Raw genomic sequence first — 22,788 nt, 5'->3', positions numbered from 1 at the left:
TGAACCGCCGGTTTTATAGTTAATGGGGTTTCACAAAACAGCAACATATTTTTTATTTCTTTCTTCGCGTGTCCTCTGCAGCAAGAAGGCGCCACCAGGAGGAACGTCGAGCTCCGTAATAAACTCGATGTTGATGAGTCTCAAATTACCGCAGCAACGGGACGTGTTTTCAAAATAGGCTAATGTGCTTGCATGACTTACTGGCAGCAGCTTTTTGTGGTGAGCATTTCCTGGCTAGAGTCGAACGTGGAGGTATGTTGGAACTTGGAACGACCGACTTGGAAGTGTCCCACCGGTCCCGTGGGAAGTACCAAGCATAACTGAACTCGCGTCACGTGCCATCTCGCCAAATTAGTTTTTTTTTCCCCTTAACTGCATCAAAAGAATGTTAGTCAATCAAGTGCCAACTTGTTAAAGCACGTCCACCTCTTTATCGAAACTATAAGATACAAAGTCTAGAGAAACATTACCCGTCGTTGAAAGCTTTTTTTTGTTTGTTTGATGCAGTTCTCCATTTCCTTTTTCCAATATGTTTTGGCTCAATGAATTTGAAATCAAATAAGTTTTCTGCAACTTCAAGTGTGGGTAATTTCACATTTTCTAAGAAATACGTGCGTGAAAATGCGAGGAGTTAGACCATCTTGCTCGTCCTACTTTTGTTTTTAGAAAGCAGCTTACATCCAAAGCATTCAGTTGTTTTTTGATAGACAGTAATTGCAGCCACATGCCTGTTAGACAAGTTGTAGTTATGGATTTTGCAGATATTGAGGTCTGATGTTGACAGATCGATGAAAACAATTCGGCTCTGTGACGTTTGGTGTTTTCCGTACTTCCTCGTTTGAGAGAGAAAGTGAAAGGTGACATTTGAAATATAGGCTATTGCTCGGTATTAAATACCCTATGATAAAGTACGCACACTTATTTGACTACGAGGCTTCCCTAAAGACAGGTAGGTCTACTTCTGTACCCGCGCCGCTGTCTGTATGTGTTCTCGGGAATGGGTATGCTCTGCTCCCGCACTGTTCGGACAGTAGTCTCTACTGGACTGATATACGCTCTGTTGGAGGTTATTTAAGACGGAGATTTACTCATATTTCACTGATATTTTAATGATATGTTTATTGAAACGTCGATGCGACCCTGACTGCTTACTGGATGTTCGCATTTAGTGGTTAAAAACATGATCATGTTTGTTGCTCCCTCCTCCTCCCCAGAAGAAAAACCAAATGGTAAAATGACATCTTTGCTAACTTATTTCAGAAGGTTTGTGGTTGAACCCTAGTAAAATACAAATAGACCAAGGACTGGGTTAGTTGTTTAGTTAGGTGTTTGAACAGTTGACATAGTGGTTAATATTTCTCCTTGTAGATGAGATCTGTTTGACTTTCGCGTCGGTTGTATCCCAGGTGACATTTGCATGGGATGGAGCCCACAGGACCAGCAGAAAACGGGAGCAACAGCGAAGAGACACCTGACGATTCCTCCGATAATTTTGACTGTCCCATTTGCCATGACGTCCTCAAGATCCCCATAAGGACGAAGACCTGCCGACATGTGTAGGCTCATGTCAGATATTAAAGTGTTGTCATCAGCTATCCCAGATACTGATACAGCAAGTTTGTTTAACACAAGGTTCCTAACTGGCCGGTGTTGCAGAACTGCATTGTGGGAGAGGGAGAGCGGGGCAATGACCGTCTGCTCGCCTGCAGGTTCTGCCGAAGCTGCTTCGTGACAGCGGTGACGACCCATGGTTTGCACTGCCCCCTGTGCCGAGGGCCCGTGTCGTTACGGGAGAAGAAGGCGCAAGACATCCAGCAGCAGATGAAGGAGACAAGCGGACTGTGCAGGGCCTGTGGATCTCAGGTAAATATCGCGTGCTGTTGGGTAATAATGTGTAGGTCTGTTTAATATTCGGACCCCAGGAAGATGAGCTGCACACTGTGCAGGGATCCTAAATAAATAAATAAATAAATAAATAAATAAATATTGTATACATGTGGGTCATAGTGTGTAGTTGTAGTAGGCTATGTACTGCGTATGGCTGGGTAATACGGTGTACAGTGCATTGTCGACGGAATGTGCGGAATTGTGGCAAATGTTTTATTTTGTTGGATGTTTTTGTGTAGTTCGGGTACAGTCAAATACTGTGCTCTGTTGCGTGATGGTATTCCAGTTGTGGTAAAATATTATGTACTGTTGCCTCATTGTTATAGTGTAATGCTATAATGTTGAACTGCTTGGCTTCTGGTAGAATCTTCAAGGCTCCAAGCTCTGATGAAATGCACAAGCTGATTTATGATCATAGCGCATTGTAATCGTTTATTTCTGTGGTCAGCTCTAAGTGCTCTTTGCTATACTGGAACAACAGGCTGGAGAGTCCCTGAATCTTGCTGTGAATTCCCCTTTTCAGTCAAGATAATAAACAGCTCAGGTGATCAGACACAATTGCATCACAAAGATAAATGATATAGAGAAGTGGAGTGTGTTGACAAGGGTAAAAAAAAACCAGGCTTGAGGTCAATTGTATTTCTGTTTGTTCAGTTTTTAGTAATAAATGTAGTGTGAATAGTGTTCTATTAGCCTTTTTCAACTGGTGAATGGTGTTTGAATGCAGTGCTTGAATTGACAGAATTTTAAAATGCCAATAACGTTCTGATGTCCTGTAAGTTCCATGACGTTCTGAATTCCCTTAAAACTGATTGAACTTAAATGGAACTGATCCCAGTTCTGATAACAACAGACATGTTTAAAGGGCAACAGTCACAGGAGAGTTTTCATATAAACAACGTGTGTATATATTCTTTCTTAGTGCCTCTTCAGTAAGATGAGGACCCACTACAAGTACTGCAAGGCGTACATCGAGGAGTACGGTCCGCCCGCCAGCTCTCGAATTGTGCAGAGAGTGCAGGACGGGGGTGATAACAACGCACAGACCATACCTCCCGTCAGGTAAATGTCTCTGCTCACGAGAAAACTGAACGACACGTGAGAGATTGAACGCAGCATGCCTAGAGGAAGCTTAAACCCCTTCCTGTTTCGACGCCGTGCTGTGATCTGTGTAGTGTAGTGGTTTGAACAGTTTGAACTGAACGTAGCACCCTGTGGGTGAACCTGTGGTTAATCTCTGTCATAAACAGTTCTGCTATCAGTTCTTTGACGTTGCGATTGGCTTTATCGGAAATACCAATGCAGTGATCGCAGAAGTGCCAGTTCTGTAATGAAAGCCGTGTTTGAATGTTTCCCCCCCCCCACAATGTGTTTATTAACGTTTGAAAAACAGTGCTGCTTTGGCAGATCTGAAACAGATAATAACACGCACAATGTAAGCCTGTACTGTAGCAATTCGTTGACAGTGGAAGAGCATCTTGATCAGTGATCCGATTATGTTTGCTGCTTTAGGATTCCCGCTGTGCCGCATGTTGGACAGTCATCCCCTGTGACTGGAAGGTAGGCACCGCTGTAATGAAGCCACTGTCCGCGAACTATTCATGGCGCCATGACGTCCCTGCACAGCGTTTCGCTCTTTTTGTTTATGGCACAATTTTATTTATGGCACAATCGGAGGCTTGAATTGCACCTTTAGTCGGGTACTCATTGCTTAATTGACAATTGCGGATGCTTTAATGCTTAATTAATGCAACTGTTATGTTAATTATGAACAGGTTTAATATGTTTAACATATTTTTGATTAAAAAATGGGATGTCGTTATATATTTCATAAATGCATTTTTTTTTTCCCGTTCCACAAAGAACCGATCATAACCTGAATTCTAATTTGAAAACTGCATTAGCTTTAATAATTTTATTTGAGAACATGAGTCAGGTGTTGTTACTAGGCAGGATTATGATTCGAATTAGAGACGCTAGGCCAGTCAGAAAGTTACCTGCAGCTGGAGAGTCTGTGGAGCTTCAGCGGGTCATTTTCTAATGTTCTGGCGTTCTGATGTTCTGGTGTTGTGCTGTTCTAATGTTCTGGTGTTCTGATGTTCTGGTGTTGTGCTATTCTGGTGTTCTAATGTTCTGGTGTTCTGGTGTTCTGATGTTCTGGTGTTCTAATGTTCTGGTGTTCTGATGTTCTGGTGTTGTGCTGTTCTGGTGTTCTAATGTTCTGGTGTTCTGATGTTCTGGTGTTCTGATGTTCTGGTGTTGTGCTATTCTGGTGTTCTAATGTTCTGGTGTTCTGATGTTCTGGTGTTGTGCTGTTCTGGCGTTCTAATGTTCTGGTGTTCTGGTGTTCTAATGTTCTGGTGTTCTGGTGTTCTGATGTTCTGGTGTTCTAATGTTCTGGTGTTCTGGTGTTCTGGTGTTGTGCTGTTCTCGCGGTCTCCTGTTCTAACGCCCTGTGTGTGTTTCAGACCGACGGCCTCGTACTCCTGTCCTTACTGCCAGCAGCCGGGGCTGTCGGACATGGCTCTGGTTCAGCACTGCGCCAGCACCCACAGCTGGGACCTCACTCCTGTGGTAAGGTCCAAACCCTCACCCTGTCCAGTGAAGCTTCTCAGTACACTGTAATGTACTAGAAATATGTAGACATTTTTGAAAGGGTGACGATGAGAAATATTTCACAGTAGATTAATGCTTTGCGGTATCTGAAATTGGAAGTAATGTGTATACTTACCCATATATATGGTGTCTTGCCGTGTCCGGTAATGTATTTAATTTCAATATATTTCAGTATTGTCCTTTTCTGTTGGAGTGCGTCGTGCCACACACACTCTTCCCAGTGTGACCCTATGAACACGCTCCATACACTCCACACACACTGCCAGTGATATTTTAAATACCGCTCCATGCCTGATTGACAAAATGGATTATGTTCTGATTTCTGGGCCAAACTGTGACAAAAAGCAAATGCATGCAAGTGCTCTGCACCAGCATCTCAATGCCATTCTTTCCTGAAGGTCTGTCCAATCTGTGTGGCCACATCTTGGGGTGACCCAAACTACTACAGCAGAAATTTCATTGGGCACTTGATGGCACGCCACAGGTTCAGCTATGGCATCTATATGGTGAGTTTTAAACATTTGTGCATATTTGCATTGATTCCCAGGATGCTACACTGAGTTAAGGTGGGTCTTCTGTAGACACAAAGGTGTCATAAGGTGGGGGGGGGGGGGGGGGGGGGGGGGATTTGGACAATTCCAGGGGCCCTCAAAAAATATTACACCGTAGGAATTTCTGGGGTGGTGAGGCTTTTTCATGGGCTCAAAAGCCCTGGTGGTGCTCCTGTCTGTAGGTATGGAGCATAAATAAATGCTACCCTCTCTTGAATTGTTAGGACAGAGGTGCACATCAACACACGTTCCCCCTAGTAGAGCGTTTTAACTGTGGTCACATACGAGAGTGAACTAGCGTTGGAGTACGTGGTTATTTAGGGATCTAGGCCATGGTAATTGGTTGGACTAAAAAGCAACGCACGCACTCCAGCCCTCCTGGAACAGAGCTGGGCACCCGTGCATTAGCCTGCTGAAGTATTGCTAAGAAGGGCTCCTCTGCACTCAGGGCTGAGGACAGAGGCAGTAGTGCTGCAGGGATGAAGATATAATGGCCCATTGAATGATGGAATCATTGTATTTATATAGCACTTTTCCGAACACTCAAAGTGCTTCACAGCGATGAGTGGAAACTCGCCTCACCCACCACCAATGTGTAGCACCCACCTGGGTGATGCACAGCAGCCATTTTGCGCCAGAACGCTCACCGCAGCTGGTGGAAAGGGAGAGAACATTTTTTTAGCCAATTGAATCATTGTGAAACAAAGCAAAAATGGAAATAAACATGGGTAAAAAAGTAGCTAGCTGTGTGATATCACTATGGAGCACACTGGTGCTAAATATTCCACCTTGTTTACATTTTAGCAGACACTTTTATCCTATCCTGAGTGAGGTACACAGGTCAAATTCTTTTTACACACAACCCATTTATACAGCTTCATATATATTGAAGTCTTTCAGGTTAGATACCTTGCGCCTGGGCATCAAACCTATGACCATAGACACACTAGCCCAGTTCCCTAGCCATTCCACCCCCAGGGGTCTGGTCTTGTGGTGATAAGATGATAACACCATTGCACTACTGAGCAGGAGAACTGGGCTTGGGTCCCACACCCTGCTGGCAAGGTTCCTCCCTCCTAACGGAATTTTGTTTTGCGTTGTCATCTTTAGAATGTGCACGAGGACGAAGACACCCAGCTTCACCTCGCCATCCAGCACTCAATACTGCAGATGACCGAAAGGATCATTCAATGACAGCAATGACAATGCAATGCAATGACAGCTCTCAGTGTAAATATCAGCATGAAGCTCTCTTATTCTTTCACTATTCCGTTCAGCATTAGTCTCGTACTGTAGCTACTTTGGATCGACCAATCTAAAATCACTAAATCACCATTTGTCTATTGCTTTATTTTCTTTCCGTTTTTCTTCAGTTTATATGCAATCATGAACACTGCCAAATACCAAAACAAATAAAATTAAAGAGGGATTACATTCTAACAGCCTCACCTGTTCTGTAAGTATAATTGTCTTCACAACATGTGCATTAAAGAAGGATCCTATTTTAACTATCTTTCCTGTGATGTAAGCAAAACTGACTTCACTCCGTGTGCAGTGAAAACCCCCTCAGGCAGTAATGATGAAAATAAACCATGTATATACCCTGTTCCAAACATGTTCATGTCATTTGTGACAGTTTCGTGGTATTTCACTTCCTGCAATTTGTTTTCAGTAGTCAGAACCGCAAAAGAAATGCAAGAGAAGGTCACATACAATTATTAATGTAGTCAATGTTTCAGCACCCCCATGTTGTGTGACGGTCCGGGTAGGGGGGACCCAAACGCAGAGGGAAAAAAAAACACAAACTCAAAAGGGAAAATTAACAAAGACTTTACTAACACAAGGTGAACAAACAAGGAACAGACAAGGCCACAATGGGCTAAAACACAAACTCAAAAAATAATCTAATGAAACAGAAAACAACAAGAACTCAAAAACACAGGCGGGGCAGAACACGGGAAGGCAGAGCACAAGGGAACAAGCAGGTACATACAGTTTGCAACATCGGAAACAAACACATAAAAGAAACACCAGAAAATACATACGGGTCAGGAACAAAACACAAACGGGTAACAAACGCAGGCAGGTACAATGGGTCTCAACAAATGCTAGTCGGGAACAAACACAAGAAGGCAGGTACGTGAAAGTCGGGAAACAAACACAAGAAGGCAGGTACGTGAAAGTCGGGAAACAAACACAAGAAGGCAGGTACATGAAAGTCGGGAAACAAACACAAGAAGGCAGGTACATGAAAGTCGGGAAACAAACACAAGAAGGCAGGTACATGAAAGTCGGGAAACAAACACAAGAAGGCAGGTACATGAAAGTCGGGAAACAAACACAAGCAGGCAGGTACATGTATGTCAGGTAACAAACACAAGGAACCAGCACCCGAGTCAAGGGAACAGAGAACTTAAATAGACAGGGGGGTGAAAAGACACAGGTGAACTCAAAAAACAATCAAACCAGAAGGAGGGGATAACAAGACACAGGTGGGAACAATGATAGAATAACGAGACAGACAATAATACAATTAACAGGGGGGGAGCAGGACACAAAACAGAAGTGCCGCCATCTGGCGGCCCAACAGGGGAAACACAGACAGGAAAACAGGACCATGACATGTTGTCCATAAGCATATGACAAACAGGAGTCAGCATTTTGTCTGTTCAGTTATTCTAAGCAGTTTAAGACTAATTACATTATGTACATATTTCTTCATATTTTTCTCTGTGTGCTGTAGGGCTAAATCGTTATTATTTCATAAATTCTATAGCCCAGAGTAATGTATGTGAACAAATGTAGTTCATTTTGTAAGAACATACACACACAACTAAATGTATTACAAGCCCACCTGTTTCTGTCAGTTATACTGTGGCTAATTGTTTGTACACACCAGCCCCGACAATATTGCAGTAACAGGTTTCATATCTGAACAAAAAAACAGTCTTCAGCTGTCATGAGCTTATCAAGACATCACAAACAAAACGTCAGATTACGCAAAGAATTAGTCTAAATACATAATCAAGAAGTTGTCAGGAAATCCCAAAAATATCCAACAGGAACTCTGTGATGTACTCTGTAAGGTTTGATTTAACACTGACCATTTGACTGTGTGTGGGTTCGAGGACTGACCTTAAAAAAGAACTTCCAGGAACCAAGATGCAGATTTAAACAGAGGGTGCTTTTAAATCTGCAGAACACCACAAGAGATTCCCTTATCAAATCTTATTTTAAAGTCTTAATTACACGTGTTACTCTGATTTGGGGAATTGAATCAATTTCCTTGGGCAGAAGTACATTAATTCAATATTATTCCCTCAAGGTCGTCCAATGCCCATGTTATATTGTTTGTTTTCTCAACCAGCTATGTTGTTGGACCTCAGCCATTACATCTATGTGCAATGATACATACAATGATTTTACCACTAATTTCTGTCCATCAACACAGAAAAAAATGAAACTAAATGTATTACCTTATGTCTTATCGCCTTCATTGATTGGCCAAGGGGGATGTTCCCCTCTGACTGGGTTATATATATGTTCTCTTACCCCTGTCAGAGAGCTGTGCATTAAACTAAATGTATTACCTTATGTCTTATCGCCTTCATTGATTGGCCAAGGGGGATGTTCCCCTCTGACTGGGTTATATATATGTTCTCTTACCCCTGTCAGAGAGCTGTGCGTAAGCCAAAGTCCCACAGGTCATAGTTAAACAGATACGCTGAGGTGCTGCAGGTCATATTTAAACAGGTAAGCTGAAACACTGCAGGTCAAAGTGCAGCAGCTGGATCGGAGCGGAGCTGAGCAGGGTAACCCCAGGTGCGGGCTGAGGAGGTGAGCTTTCAGAAATCACTGGGACAGGGCAGAGAGATGGGAGGTGCTGGGTAGGCCCGGAAAGAAGCCAGCCCTCCCCAGCCCAGCGCATAGACATGTTCCATGTGTTACCAGGCTGTTTGCAAAATTCTAAGCCAAAGTCACATCGTCCAGTTGACATGCCCAGCCAGCGTACATTACCCACAAGCTTTCCAGTATCATTCCACCATCTGCACAGCTGCCTGTTCACCAGTGTTTGGCAAATAGGCGCTAGGGCCGCTAACAGACAGTTGAAGCCAAGCAGATGAGGTGAGCATCAGCTGTTGAGAGTGAAAGTGAAAGTGGGGTAGAGCAGACAGCTACTTTCACTTATACTCCCCGCCCTCCAGAATCCCCCTGGTGATTTCTGCTGTTCCTTTACAGTAAATGGCTGTTTTCCCGGTAATCTCCACAACACGCTAACAGGTATGGGTCAGAGGGAAGTGTTGACATGGGAGGCAACATTTCACACCCAGGTATAGCATGTGCTTAAAAATAGAAATAGTACATCTACTGTGCCTGTTTTTGCAGAGTTTAATCAGTTACAGCTTATTCTGACATTAATTACTGTGGCCATTTGTTTCTTACCACTCAGGTTGCTCTGAGTGAACGAACTTCAGCCAAACTTGCAAACTTCTACAAAAAGGCTACATCGATACTAGTATTACAAACTTCCATGATTCCTACAGTAAAATGGCTACTTTGGCCAGGGAGACAGATACTTGAAATTTACAACTTCAAATTTAAATACGTTAAATACTATGCCTTTAGCTGCAGATAAAACTGATTAAATGGGTAAAGTTTTAGCTTATTCTGAGGGATTTTCCTGAGGCTATACATTTTTAAAAAACAATTAATCAACTGGCATACCAAGTATATTTCTGCCAGGTGGAAATGAAGGTAAATTCCGGATCAAAATCATTGCATTTGTTTTACACTGAGAGCTGTCATTGCTTGGGACAGCTTGTCAGGCCACTAAGTACTGCTGTTGAGTTCTAGCACTAGGCGGCGACATGGTTATCACTTTCAGGGCATTATGGGTAAGGTTAGGATATTGACCGAAGAAACCTGACCCTGGCTCATCAATCAGACTGGTTTCTTTGAGGTGCACAGTACTGTATGGCCCCTGATTTAAAGCAAGTAGTATGTTTTTTAAACTTTCATTGGAAATGCAGACATTCCTGTTTTTGTAGTGTTCAGTACCAGGCTAGTTAAGGAGTCAAGACACTAGATTTCTTAACCAGCGTTAAGTCTGCACTGAAGAGGCGCGTCCTGGCCTGTGTTCTGCTCTATCTGTCCAGACAGATGGCTTGTCAGTACTCCCTTTGCACATCAATCAACATCTTCCTTTGGCTGATTAAAAACAACAGATGGCGCCATTTGCTTCCTGTTTCCCGTAATGAGGAAACAAACTCCCCGCAGCAAGAACTCAGTGCGCATCAATCATAGACACAAGAGGGAGGGGATAAGTCGTATCGATTTAAATTAATTATTTAAATGAAGTCATTTGGCTAAATGCAGCCTCTCTCTCTCTCTCTCTCTCTCTCTCTCTCTCTCTCTCTGTCTCTCTCTGCATTTGAATGCAGGCTTGGTGCATGCAGATGAGCAGCGTGGAACTGATTGACTCTCGCAGGCCTGCGTTGAAACCAAGAGGTGCGTAACGGGTGCGCATCAGGTGCTATCTGCATGGTTACTGAACTGTTTAATGAGGCAGGCATTCATAGACACAGGGCCTTTCTGTTGGGTGATTACCCTGAATTACAGAGACTAGCCCAAGTAATGAGTCTTAAAAAGGGAGCTGTGGATTGGATCTGACCATAACTGAGTATAAGTCTTACAGCTGAAATTCTTTACTCTTCTCTCACCGGCCTCAACCAGTAACAGAAATACTCAGTAAAATGTTCAGTATTGAATCAGCTCGGAAAGACTAGATATGGTTCCAGTTAGATTCATTATGTACTCTGTTAGAGTTGAAATAACACTGGACATTTTACTATGTACAAAATGGGATAAGGTGAAATCTACAGGGTTGCTCGGAGCCTCATCCTGTTTAGGCAACGCTCCAGTGCATGGATGGGCCCCAGTCAAATCCGCAGTCAAATCCAAGTTGTGTCATTGACAACTTTGGCCAGCAGCTCTGCAGGGTGTCACACACGACTGGATCTACTCTCAACCAGGGATGGAGTGCTATCTCTCAGCTGCCATTGCACCGTCTCACCACACACAGAGTACACCGCTGCTCGGTCGGCCACCTGTAGGCCCACCAGCGAAGCTGTCTGTGCGGTGTTGTCCTCCAACTCCTGTCTGTATGAAACTGCAGTGATAAGAAGCTTCAGCTGACATCATGTGCTTCCGATAGGGTTGCCAGACGGCCGGTTTTCACCCGGAATCTGGAATAAGTGAATGTTCCATGATCCGTTCTGATAGCTCCCTCCTCCACCCCATCGTGGGCTAACCCCACGCCCGCGCGGTCCACGAAAGGTTTCCGATCGCTATAGCAGTCACGAGCACCCCCCCCGATTCGCCATCAGTCGGCCATCTGTCCTGACAGCTGCCCCTGGTCCGCCGTCCGGTTCCAACAGCTCCCCGCCTTGTTTGTGATCAAGTTTCTGAAGCCAGGGTTGCCGAATTTAAAATGTGTGAAGACCATGATGTCTGGCCTTCACACGTTTTGAATCTGGCCACCCTAGCTTTAGAGGCAAACACCTGCTTGTCTACCAATCATAAGTGAAGCCAGCAGCAGTGGGGGATGCTAAATACAACTACACTGCGAGGTAGAAGCATACTCTATTACATTAAGATGTGCTAACACTGATATGCCTGAAGGACCCACTCCTGAGGTTTTCGCATCCAGTTTCAATGGGGCAACATTGCTCAGGAGGTAAAAGGCAGTCGGAGGGTTGCCGGTTTGATCCCCCGCCCTGGGCGTGTCGAAGCGTCCCTGAGCAAGACACCTAACCCCTAGTTGCTCCCAACGAGCTGAGTGCATGGAAGCCTTTCACTGTTGGTGTGTGAGTGTGTGTGTGAATGGGTGAATGAGAGGCATCAATTGTAATGTGCTTTGGATAAAAGCACTATATAAATGCTGTCCATTTACCATTCATCTGTTTAGCGTACCTCCTCCCATTTCACCGAGCCTGGTGGCCAGACAGACAGCACAACACAACGTTAAAATACAACAAATAAATCTAATTCAATAACCATTAACCATAACACGTATTTAATATATTCAACAGGCATACTGTAAACCTTTGCATGCATAACATTTGCTTCCAAGAATGGCATGAGGCTATTAAAATATCTATTAAGTTTGATTGAGTAGAGAATGCTTTATTATATGTCAAGGGTCAGACAAGTGTTCAAATCTTGTGATTAATATCTACTCTCCTGACAATTAAATTATACTGGACACCGAGCTTGTAAAGTTTTAATTTCCCCACAACATGAAAGGATAGAGGAATGCCATACAGGTCATAAATCGTGAGAATTATTACGTACTTTAATCATTCCAGAGCATAAAAAGAGGGCTTCCTTGCACACTTAGTGAAGAATAAGGAATATGTTGATGAAACCACATGTGCAAGGTACCTTCGTCGAGATTATGTGCAAGAGGCAAAGGGCTATAAGAAGCACTTGTACGTGTCTCTTGTATGTGCAATCCTGATGAATGCACCTTGCTGAAATTAGTTCATCAATAAATTATTTTTTTCTTCACCCAGGTGTGAAATAACCCCCTTATATGTTTTTCTTCACCTTTTCATTTCACCTTTTTTCACCTGGGAATGTTACAGTGAAGTTACAAGATGGTCACTTCATGGTCATTCAAGATCTTTTGATTCATTCTTTCATAGTTCATAGCAAAATATGTACCTTATGTACTATAGTATACCTGTATATTTCAGTCACCAGTACCTTGCACCAGAATTATGTTGTGTGGTTTACATTCATGCTGCAAAATTATGTACATATTTTTCCATGTTAGTAAGCCTTCGTCCTTGACTTTCAAGAGAAGGATTGGGAAAATTGACAATCCCATTCTGCGATTTGACATACATACATGTGCATATGTGCTCACGTTTTATTAGCGTGCACATTTATCTTGCCTGTGTGGGTGTGTGTGTGTGTGTGTCTTTTTTAGTACCACCAAATTTGGATGTAATTCCCATTTGTGTCAATTATTCACCTGAATAACATGTAGCTTATCGAGTCCCATCTGTCAAGTTAGCAGTTTTCTACAAACTGCTATATGAGAACGCAGCAATCGCCTCCACTCACTGGTACAAAGTTTCTCCAGCTGACAGTTGCTAGTTTCAAAGGCCTTTTATGAGCGAATTACCAGACAGCACCTGGAGGACCATGGCTGCATATTGCTCCTTTCTAATACTCAGCTTGATTTTCCACCAAACCCTATGCCTGGTAAGCATGCTTCCACAAGCGTCACCGCAGAAATCACATTCAGTGCTGTCGTAAAAATCGTTGCTGCATTCCATTTTAAATGAATGGTGAAACATTATTGTTTTTTTTTTTTTGTTTGTTTGTTCGTTTTTATGGTTCCTTGTTCAGCCAACAGCCAGACTCTCAGGTAGGTTGAACTTGTGTTTAAACTCCTTGATAACGCACAATTTTACATAGACCCTTCCTTAAAAGCACTGTAGCTTTTGAAAGATAGCTTCCTTAAATAGGGTTTCTGTCTTAATGGGTCCTGATGAATCTGGAATGCATAAATAAAATAAATTGAAGAGGTGCCTTGCAGTGTGTTGACTGATAACAAAATCTTGGTACTTTTGTTTAACAGATTTTGATGTGGACGGAGGGAAAGACAGAGATATCTTCGATATCAACGAAGGTTTGTCAAAATCATGGCTTCTATTTCTGCTGGAAAAATGTATTAAATCAAATCATCTCCTTATGTTCTGAACTTGAATCAATAATCAATATTATCAATATGTTCTTGTAGATGCTGGGTTGAATCTTGTGGAAGGTGACATTGTGTACGATGAGGTGAGGTTACAGTTGACAATCAGAATTCCTCTACACGTTCGCCGACCCATTCCATAGGTTCCTAACTGAGCATCATGTAGCCCTCTACACACCATGCAATCAGGTTGTCCTAATAGATACTTTCCCTTGTTTTACTTTATGTAAATTTTAATCACTTTTCATGAAAACAATCCATAAGCAAGACTGTGTGGGACATGGGGAGAAGTGTGAAGAATATCCTTATGCGTACTGTAGCATTAAATCAAAGCTTCAAATTGCATTACAGTAATTATTACACCAGAGTTATTCAATTTTCTGCAGTGCAAATTGTTTAATATAAAATCAAATCTAATAGAGTATATATTGTCCCTGATTGACTCTATTTGAGCTTGTGAAAAATATATTAAAACTGAATCACATGTAAAATTGGTTTTCTCGGGTGGAATGAATTACACATACAACCCATGGCCTGCGTCTACAATCATAGGTTGTCTAAACTAACATCTCAGGTGTGATTTATGCAGAAGCAAGGTAGGAACTCCATTCTGGGAGATCAGTACAGATGGCCAACAACAATCCCCTACTACCTGGAAGACAGCTTGGGTAAGAATACACTGCACAGCTGGGGTTATGGAAGATGTGATGCCAATGGATAGCAGATTGGGATCAAACAACCACTTCACATACTTTAACCTTTCAGATGCTCATACATTTCCTACAAAATACCACTGTTTGTAAAGTATTCAAAGAGTATTATTATTAAACCTAAATTCATATGTGTAACTTGAATTTATGAATGAATGAATGCATTTATATAGCACTTTTCTGAAAGCTGTGATGAGCGGGAACTCACCACACCCACCACCAATGTGTGGCACCCACCTGGGTGATGCACGGCAGCCATTTTGCATCAGAGCACTCACCACACATCAGCTGTGGTATTTTTGTTGGATGGACCAACTGCACCACGTCAATTACCCTTACACTGCCGGTTTTACAAATGCTTATGTCCAACCAAGCACTTTCAGAGAGTTTTGCTTTAAATTAAAACTGCAGTTTAACCCTCCAATTTAATCTTAAACCAAATTAACCAATTCAGTTCCAACTATTTCCAAAGAATTATCTCTGATTTGTTGTGCATAATAAGTACAGTGTCACGTTACTCCAACAAGATTGTAAATAACCGTTCTACTTTCTTTGATCTCTGACGTGACATCATGTATTGGCGTTGCAGAGATCAATGCTAAAGGTGTGATCCTCAAGGCCTTTGAACAGTATCGACTGAAATCCTGCATTGACTTCAAACCCTGGGAGGGAGAACCAAATTACATTTCAGTCTTCAAAGGCAGTGGGTAAGTTCCCCTTCCGTACTTTAGATCATATGTTGCTCTGGTTACAGTAACTTAGTTACTTTACAAACCCCCCCCCCCCCCCCCCCCCCCCCCAAAAAAAAACACATATATATCAAATACAATTTAACATAAACTACTTCAGTATTAAACTTGGAAATGCAATTGCTCCTTCCCTGGTGAAATAAAGACAACAGCCTCCTTCTGAGGTTCCATCATTCATTGGTTTTCATACTGATTAACTAGATGATAAAAATGTATCATATCGACAGTTCTTACAGCAGGACATGTTAGCAAAATCCATGATTTATCAGTTCGCCCAGAGGCAAGTAAGCAGCATCCAGCGAAAAAAAATCCCTGAATCTTTTTTCATAAGACCAGTAGCCTACCCCCTAATAAGACAATTATCTTACAAATATGTTCTAGTGCTTTGCTATGTGAAGTCTTCACGAAGGTTTTGGTTTTCCGTATCAATAAAATTAAATAAAAACGTTTGCCGAATATGAGTATATTATGAATTAAAAGAAAATTGTGAAGGAATGGCCTTATTCCGTGATTAAACGTCTGTGTTAAAATGTGTTAGTATTTCAAAAGATTGGCAGAAGTCCGTGGAGTTTCGAGGTCGCTCATGTTGATTAGACGACGCATGTCCGCAGGTGTTTCTCCTACGTGGGAAACCGACGCGTGGGGAGACAGCAGCTTTCCATCGGCACGAACTGTGACCGCATTGCTACGATCGAGCACGAGTTCCTCCACGCGCTCGGGTTCTGGCACGAGCAGTCCCGAGCAGACCGAGATGACTACGTCAACATCATGTGGGACCGCATCTCTGAAGGTAATACAATGCCCCATCGTGCAAGTCGAGTCAACGCATTATTTAGCCTACACTTGTCGCAATCTCTCAATATATCTCTATTGTTCAAGGGGACATTTTAGTTGGCCTAATAATAGTGAATAATATAGTTGCACATAGTATAGTAAGTATAAACTACATAAAATACATAAAACAGTTATAGACATAGTCCAAAGTAACTACAGAACTAAAATAAAAGTGAACAAATATTTAGGGTCTTTATTATTAAAAGTAATAGTATTTCCAAGGCGTAAGTGAGAGCACAACATGGAAAAAAGTTCAATACAATATCAGACTATTGTTTTTGTGCTACAAGGAGAAATGCCATTTTGGCCCCTAAACAGGGGCCCAAAATGGAATCTATCCAGGTGGAAAGTTACACAGGCATGCTTTGCAAGCATTCGCTCATGATGTCATCATATATAAATACAGCATTTTAGCATGTATTTACATATCAAACGTATGCAAATGTGGCTCAATCCAAATCAACAAGGACAAATAAGAAGGCACGTTAAAATCCTGAGTTAAATCAACTGTGGTGGTCCCGTAGGGACAGTGTGTACTCCATGACAGTTTCAGAATTGCTTTTACCCTGAACATTTTCCCGTGCAACTAAAAGTGAGAGTCCATCGCTCAAAGTGAAGGACAAAGTGAATTTCAGTTAGATAAAATAAAGGCCTTAATGATATCATATACTTTTATCACATATTTGGTCTTCCTTGTATTTTTCCTCAGGGAGAGAGCACAATTTCAACACTTACGATGACACAACATCTAGCGCACTGAATGTGCCCTATGACTATGGGTCCATGATGCACTACAGCAAGGATGCTTTCAGAAACGGAACTGAGCCCACCATCGTCACCAAGATCCCTGCTTTCATGGACGTGATTGGCCAACGCATGGAGTTCAGCGACAATGACCTGCTGAAGCTCAACAAGCTCTACAACTGCAGTAAACCTTCTGATTGGCCTCATCCCGCTAATTATAATCCCAGTGCTGCCTAGTAACAACACCTGATTGGTTCTGTTCTCTAATAAAATTATGAGAACCAAGTTATCTAAATGTAATTCAATTTTGGATTGGTTCTTTTCGCGTGAAAAAAAATGCTTTTATATAAATGAAATGAGGGCATAGGGCTGAAAAATGCTTCTAGAAATATTAATTATAACTTAACTGATTTGACATAACTGCATGTTCTCATCATCAAACATAGAATAGAACAATATAGTCAGAAATATTTATATTAAGGTGCATTGTGTTAGTTTCAGCTGTGACAAAGGTGTTCTTACTATCTGCAGTTTAGGCCTGCTGGATGTTGAAAAGAAAATAAGCAAGAAAATAATTGTGCTTATATGTCAGGGAGAGATGATATATGTCATACAATTTGAGACCAAATGCTTTTTGCATTTTCAGTGTATTTATTAATTTATTACTTAATATACTTAATGTAATTGATTCTTAATTTATTTTCCACCCCACCATTCAACTTTGAAATAAAATAAAAAATTAAAAAAAACAGCAGCAATTTAAAAACCCGGAACAACAAACCGGCATCGATTTCGGGCTGCGGCACTGACACTGTCTCCTCCCCAGCGACGTCGTCGACGTTCTTGGAGACGTGCAGCTTCGAGCTGGAGAACGTCTGCGGGATGATCCAGGGGCCGGGCGACACCGCGGACTGGACCCGCCTGACGCAGGCCCCCGGGGGGCCCCTCACGGACTACACCAACATGGGCCGGTGTAAAGGTGGAGTCAGACGTCGTTTACGGCCTCCCCCTCCACCCGTCAGCAGATAACGATATAATCTGACCCCTTATCGCAGGGTTCAAGGCCCAGTTGATTGAGGCGGCAAGAGAGACCGTAAAACGCGGATGTGTTCATAAATAATAACGTCCTCTCAAGCAAACAAGAGCTCAGAATGATGGGGTGTTGTCTGCTGATAGTGTAGTTTTGCAATATCAGGTTTCAAAGTGTTCAGAATTTATATCATAGCATTGCTTTGAGTTGCATCTAAGTTACTTTTGGCATTCCTTCAAGCGATCTCAGGTGATCAGTCTTTTTATTTGCAAAAAGACACAACAAAAATCTTTCCCACAATAATGATCTTTTTGACAGAAAAGTCTTTTTTTCCTGATACAAATGTTCTCTGCATAAATAGGTTGAGGTAGTCTTGTCAAGGCAAATATCACATTCACAAAGTAAGAATGAACAGAACGCATTAATGTGAAATTTACAAACAATATATTCCATTGATGTGAACTTTAGTGTACCAAGCCAATGAAAAGCATAAAGCCTCAGGTGTAACAACCATCTGCAACACTGAGAGAGCCATAAAGATAGATATATATTCACATTTCCTGACAGTATTGTACTTACACCCCCTTCCAATACGGAAGGACCCACAGTTGATACTTTCGTAGATAACATGGGAAAAATATGATCAGCACACACATACACATGCACACACACACACACACAAATACATCCTAGTACTTTAGCTCCAGCACGGCTGTGTCGAGTTCAGTAATGCAAGGCAAAGTGGAATGTGTGAATAGTGTATTTCTTTATTGTTTGTCTGTCTCGTGTGTTTTTTTGGCTCTCAGACGCTGGCTACTTCATGCACTTCAGTACAGCGACTGGCACGGCAGGAGACAGGGCCCTGCTGGAGAGCAGGTTCCTCTACCCCAAACGAGGCTTCCAGTGCCTGCAGTTCTTCCTCCACCACAGCGGGAACGCGGAGGACGAGCTCAACATCTGGGTGCGCGAGTACGACAAAGCCAACCCCGACGGAACGCTGAGGTTCATCCAGAGGGTCACAGGTAAGGGCCAGAGCCACCCCCCCATCCCACCCCCCCCCCCCCACCCCCCCATCCCCCCCTTCACCTGGGGTGATAGATTAGTGAGCGCTCCACTGCAGTTTAAATCTCACACAACCGAAAAAACTGTATGTTTAAATGACCAACTGCTGTACACTGCAGTTATTCGTTATTTTGCAAGTAATGTCATTATCGTAGTTCAATGTTTTTATTTAACCTTGATGAAGTATTATGTATTTATACACTTTTTGCACTTTAAAATGTGTATTTTATATGTGTTGCAGTAGAACAAAAATATATGGCTTATATTTGTAGCTTCATATTCCAGCAAGCCTGAATGATTTATATATAGCATCTCTAATATTTCATAATACATTAAAACATGATTTTCTCATGAGAACAGAAATCAGATTTTGTAACATTTTAAAATAAATATCACAATGTTTACTCTATGAATTTAACATCTTCCTCATATTTAGGATATGTGCCGTATATACCTTGTATACTTACTCATATTTTGAATTTCTCTACGGCACATTATACTCTATATTAAAACAGGAATCCTGAATTTTGTGCAAAAACTTTTCTCTCTTGCTAGCTGCACCCCAGGACCTGTGGGAGGTCTATCACGTGAGCATGAAAGTGAGTAAGAAATTCCGGGTCGTGTTTGAGGGCAAAAAAGGGGTGGGGCTCTCCACGGGGGGTCTCTCCATCGACGACATCAACCTCTCTGAGACGGAGTGCCCGGACCACGTCTGGCGCATCAAAAACTTCAACCAAGTCCGGGAAACCACGCCCGTCGGAGCGAAGATATTCAGCCCCCGCTTCCTCTCCAAGGAGGGCTACACCTTCCAGGTGAGCCTGTACATCAACGGGTTGCCCCAGAGCCCGGAAAACATGGGCATCTACCTCCACTTGACGTCCGGGCTCAGTGACAACACCCTGAAATGGCCCTGCCCGTGGAAACAGGCCACTATGATGCTATTGGATCAGAACCCCGACATCCGCCAGCGAATGTCCAATCAGAGGAGCGTCACCACAGATCCCACCCAAACCGATGTTGATGGTCAGTATCAAACCTGCAACCTTCTGCTGATAAGCCCAGTTCTCTGAACATCACACTACACCATCACTGTGATTCATTCATAATGAGATCCTACACCAGCTGTGTTCATTTTTGAGTTATGAGATATTGGCAATTCATGTCAGATGAGTCAGATGAGAAAAAAACGAAATGAAATATTTTTTCAGTCCTTGTGTGAGGTTTACTACAGAGCTGTGGGTTCAGGTGAGATCTGAGTAATGGCAGGGTTGTTACAGGACTGTGGATCCAGGTGAGATCTGAGTAATGGCAGGGTTGTTACAGGACTGTGGATCCAGGTGAGATCTGAGTAATAGCAGGGCTGTTACAGAGCTGTGGATCCTGGTGAGATCTGAGTAATGGCAGGGTTGTTACAGGACTGTAACAGGTAAGAGCAAATCACTGATGGTTGGAGGTGGATCTGAGGGCATCTCCTCATTGGTCTACTCCAGGGGACGGAAACCAGATGTTCTTCTGGGATGACCCCAGGAAAGTTGGGGCCCTGGTCACCGACCCAGACGGGATGCTGTACTACATCGGGCCCGGGTACGGGACCAGCTTGTACCTGACCCACAGCCGGGCTGACAGCCGTGACTTCATCAAGGGAGGAGACGCCATCTTCCTCCTCACCATGGAGGGTACGGAAGGAAAAAACATTTCACTCAGGGCTGGAAACCATGGGAGAAATTACACTACATACTATCAACATTATATTCATTTGTAAGACCTCAGCAAGTACATTTATAAAAAGATTCATGTTCAAGTTAATGATGAGAGATTCAAACATTTCAGCATATCGCCTTCATCAGTGAAATAAGCTGATGGCAGTCTAATGTACCTAACTCTATGGCATCACTGTATATTCCCAGTCATATTGCTCTTACACAAATACTCAACACTGAATATTCTGGAAATATATTGAAATAAATGTCAAAAAATACACTACTCTGAAATACATGTCCTTAAATATATTTTGATATGTTGAGAATATATTGCAGTATGTTCCATTTCCATGGTGACAAACAGGCTGAGGCCTCATAGTCTCTCTCTCTGTTCCAGACGTGTCAAAACTTTTGGAGACTCAGCCACTTCCCCCGACGACCAAGCCCACAAACCCCGCCCCCGTCACCAACAGCACACACGCCCCTACCACTGACAGCGCCCCGCCCACTTCACCTCCCGATGACCCCTGCAATGATGTCACGTGTGAGAACGATGGCGTGTGCGTGCTGGACCAAGGCGTGGCCGTGTGCAGGTATGCTCCCTCCTCCCGTTCCAGATGAAGAACGCTGGGTCATGTGACGTATCTGCCTTTTATTCTGAGCGTAGCACTGATTGGTTCATAGGAGTCAAGGTACTCCTGTGAACCAATCAGCAACCTGGTAGTTGACAACAACCTGGTAGTTCCACCCATTTTTTGGTTTGAAACCTCACTCTGCTGTCATTAATATATATTTTTTCCTCTCCTGAACTGAATATCGAATAATTTCCTGAACTGAATATTGGTTCATTTCCTGAATTGACTTAATTAACCCCATCACTGCCGGCAATCTTTCAAATGTGCATTTTAAATGTGTATTTGGATGTGAAAGCAGCTTAACCTGAATGCACGTGTCCCATTTTCGCTGTGTTTACTTTTTATGCTTCTAGGCTTCCTCCGTTTTGTATTTTATAGATACATTTCTATGGGAGGTGTCTCGTATTGTGGAATGTGATCCACTGAGGTGCATTTGGGCTTGCTGGAACTGGCTGTGTGTGCCCCCCCCCCCCCCCCCCCTCAGGTGTGCAGTGGGGGACGACTGGTGGTACACCGGGGAGCGATGTCAGCGGAAAGGTTCGTCTCAGGACGCGGTGACGACGGCCGTGGCGGCTTCCGTGTCGGTGCTGGCGGCCATGTTGGTGGTGACCGTCGTGAGCGTGGTGTGCGTGAAGAAGAAGTACAAGAAGAAGCTCCGGGACAGCAGTGCGGGCATGACCCTGGAGAACGTGAGTGTGCGCACCGCAAAAACCTGAGCACCAACCCTGGGGGAGTGTGAGAGTGCATGAAAGCTCTTCCTCTGACTCATGTCTGTGTGAGCCTGACTTGTGGACTGTGGGTGTGAGGTGGCTGACATCACCTGCTTCTGAGGAGAGCACGTACAATCAAAGCACGGTGTGCCGTTTCTGAGAATAAAGGAAGTTCAATGTGTCCCTAAAGCTTCTTGCGTAACTCTCAAAGCTAGGCAAAGGTGTGCCTAGTTGGTTATGAAGCAATAAAGTGTAAAGAAAAAAAATGATACAATAAAACTTGATTAAATACTTTGTTGCAGATCAAAGTAAGTGAGAGCAAATCAGTACAAAATGAGCTCTCCATACCTACGCTATATTTTAATATAGGAAAATAGGCCCAAATTTCCAAATACTTTCTTCAGGGAACATACTTTTGCATGTCCCCTGAAGTCTGCCAGCAGCATCTGGAAGAATCAATGTGTGTGATACAGTGATATGATCACAGTTCACAATGAAATGTTTTGGTCAGGAACAAGGTAGGAACGGTTTTAACACACACAAGTAAGACAATGTCGCCCTCTGCTGGTCTTTGGTGTGAAAATACAATGTTGTCTAATTTACACTTCATTAGTAAGTACAATTATGATATAACCGACCCTGATGAATGTCCCATTTATGTGTCACCAATAAAATGCATGATTAATTGTGCAAGGCACATTTTGAATTGTATGTATTTTTGTATGTAAATTGTATGTATGTTCATGCATTCCTTTTCACTTTTCTTTCAGAAAACGACATTTTGAACTGA

At 42.8% G+C, this 22,788-nt stretch overlaps 2 protein-coding genes across 3 annotated transcripts in view; both read left to right on the top strand.

Annotated features, from left to right (window-relative positions):
• Window positions 1-417: 417 nt before the first annotated feature.
• On the top strand, window positions 418-6,667 carry LOC118233072 (E3 ubiquitin-protein ligase RNF138-like). Of its 2 annotated transcripts, none has more exons than XM_035428415.1 (8): window positions 418-585; window positions 1,407-1,556; window positions 1,710-1,863; window positions 2,810-2,949; window positions 3,400-3,447; window positions 4,356-4,461; window positions 4,902-5,009; window positions 6,165-6,667. In XM_035428415.1, exons 2-8 carry the CDS (start codon window positions 1,423-1,425, stop codon window positions 6,246-6,248), a joined length of 774 nt encoding a protein of 257 aa, XP_035284306.1. In that variant the 5' UTR covers window positions 418-585; window positions 1,407-1,422; the 3' UTR covers window positions 6,249-6,667. The 2 variants fall into 2 exon arrangements, with proteins under 2 accessions (XP_035284306.1, XP_035284305.1); XM_035428414.1 differs by lacking the exon at window positions 418-585 and adding an exon at window positions 630-949.
• A 6,475-nt stretch (window positions 6,668-13,142) lies between these two features.
• LOC118233073 (meprin A subunit beta-like) overlaps window positions 13,143-22,788 on the top strand; it is a 9,811-nt gene continuing 165 nt past the window's right edge. The window contains exons 1-15 of the mRNA XM_035428416.1: window positions 13,143-13,325; window positions 13,473-13,491; window positions 13,705-13,755; window positions 13,867-13,910; window positions 14,414-14,492; window positions 15,124-15,241; window positions 15,895-16,073; window positions 16,827-17,045; window positions 17,688-17,840; window positions 18,698-18,913; window positions 19,509-19,976; window positions 20,444-20,629; window positions 21,051-21,246; window positions 21,773-21,977; window positions 22,769-22,788. The exon at window positions 22,769-22,788 is cut by the window's right edge and continues 165 nt beyond it. Of these exons, the coding sequence (XP_035284307.1) occupies window positions 13,233-13,325; window positions 13,473-13,491; window positions 13,705-13,755; window positions 13,867-13,910; window positions 14,414-14,492; window positions 15,124-15,241; window positions 15,895-16,073; window positions 16,827-17,045; window positions 17,688-17,840; window positions 18,698-18,913; window positions 19,509-19,976; window positions 20,444-20,629; window positions 21,051-21,246; window positions 21,773-21,977; window positions 22,769-22,783 (2,241 nt within the window). The 5' untranslated portion in view covers window positions 13,143-13,232 and the 3' untranslated portion in view covers window positions 22,784-22,788. The remainder of the gene's footprint in view (window positions 13,326-13,472; window positions 13,492-13,704; window positions 13,756-13,866; window positions 13,911-14,413; window positions 14,493-15,123; window positions 15,242-15,894; window positions 16,074-16,826; window positions 17,046-17,687; window positions 17,841-18,697; window positions 18,914-19,508; window positions 19,977-20,443; window positions 20,630-21,050; window positions 21,247-21,772; window positions 21,978-22,768) is intronic.

Source organism: Anguilla anguilla, chromosome 8 (genome assembly GCF_013347855.1).
Source record: "Anguilla anguilla isolate fAngAng1 chromosome 8, fAngAng1.pri, whole genome shotgun sequence".
NCBI classification, from domain to species: Eukaryota; Metazoa; Chordata; class Actinopteri; order Anguilliformes; family Anguillidae; genus Anguilla; species Anguilla anguilla.
Note: the sequence above shows the minus strand (reverse complement) of the source record. Positions and strands in the feature narration are given on the sequence as shown.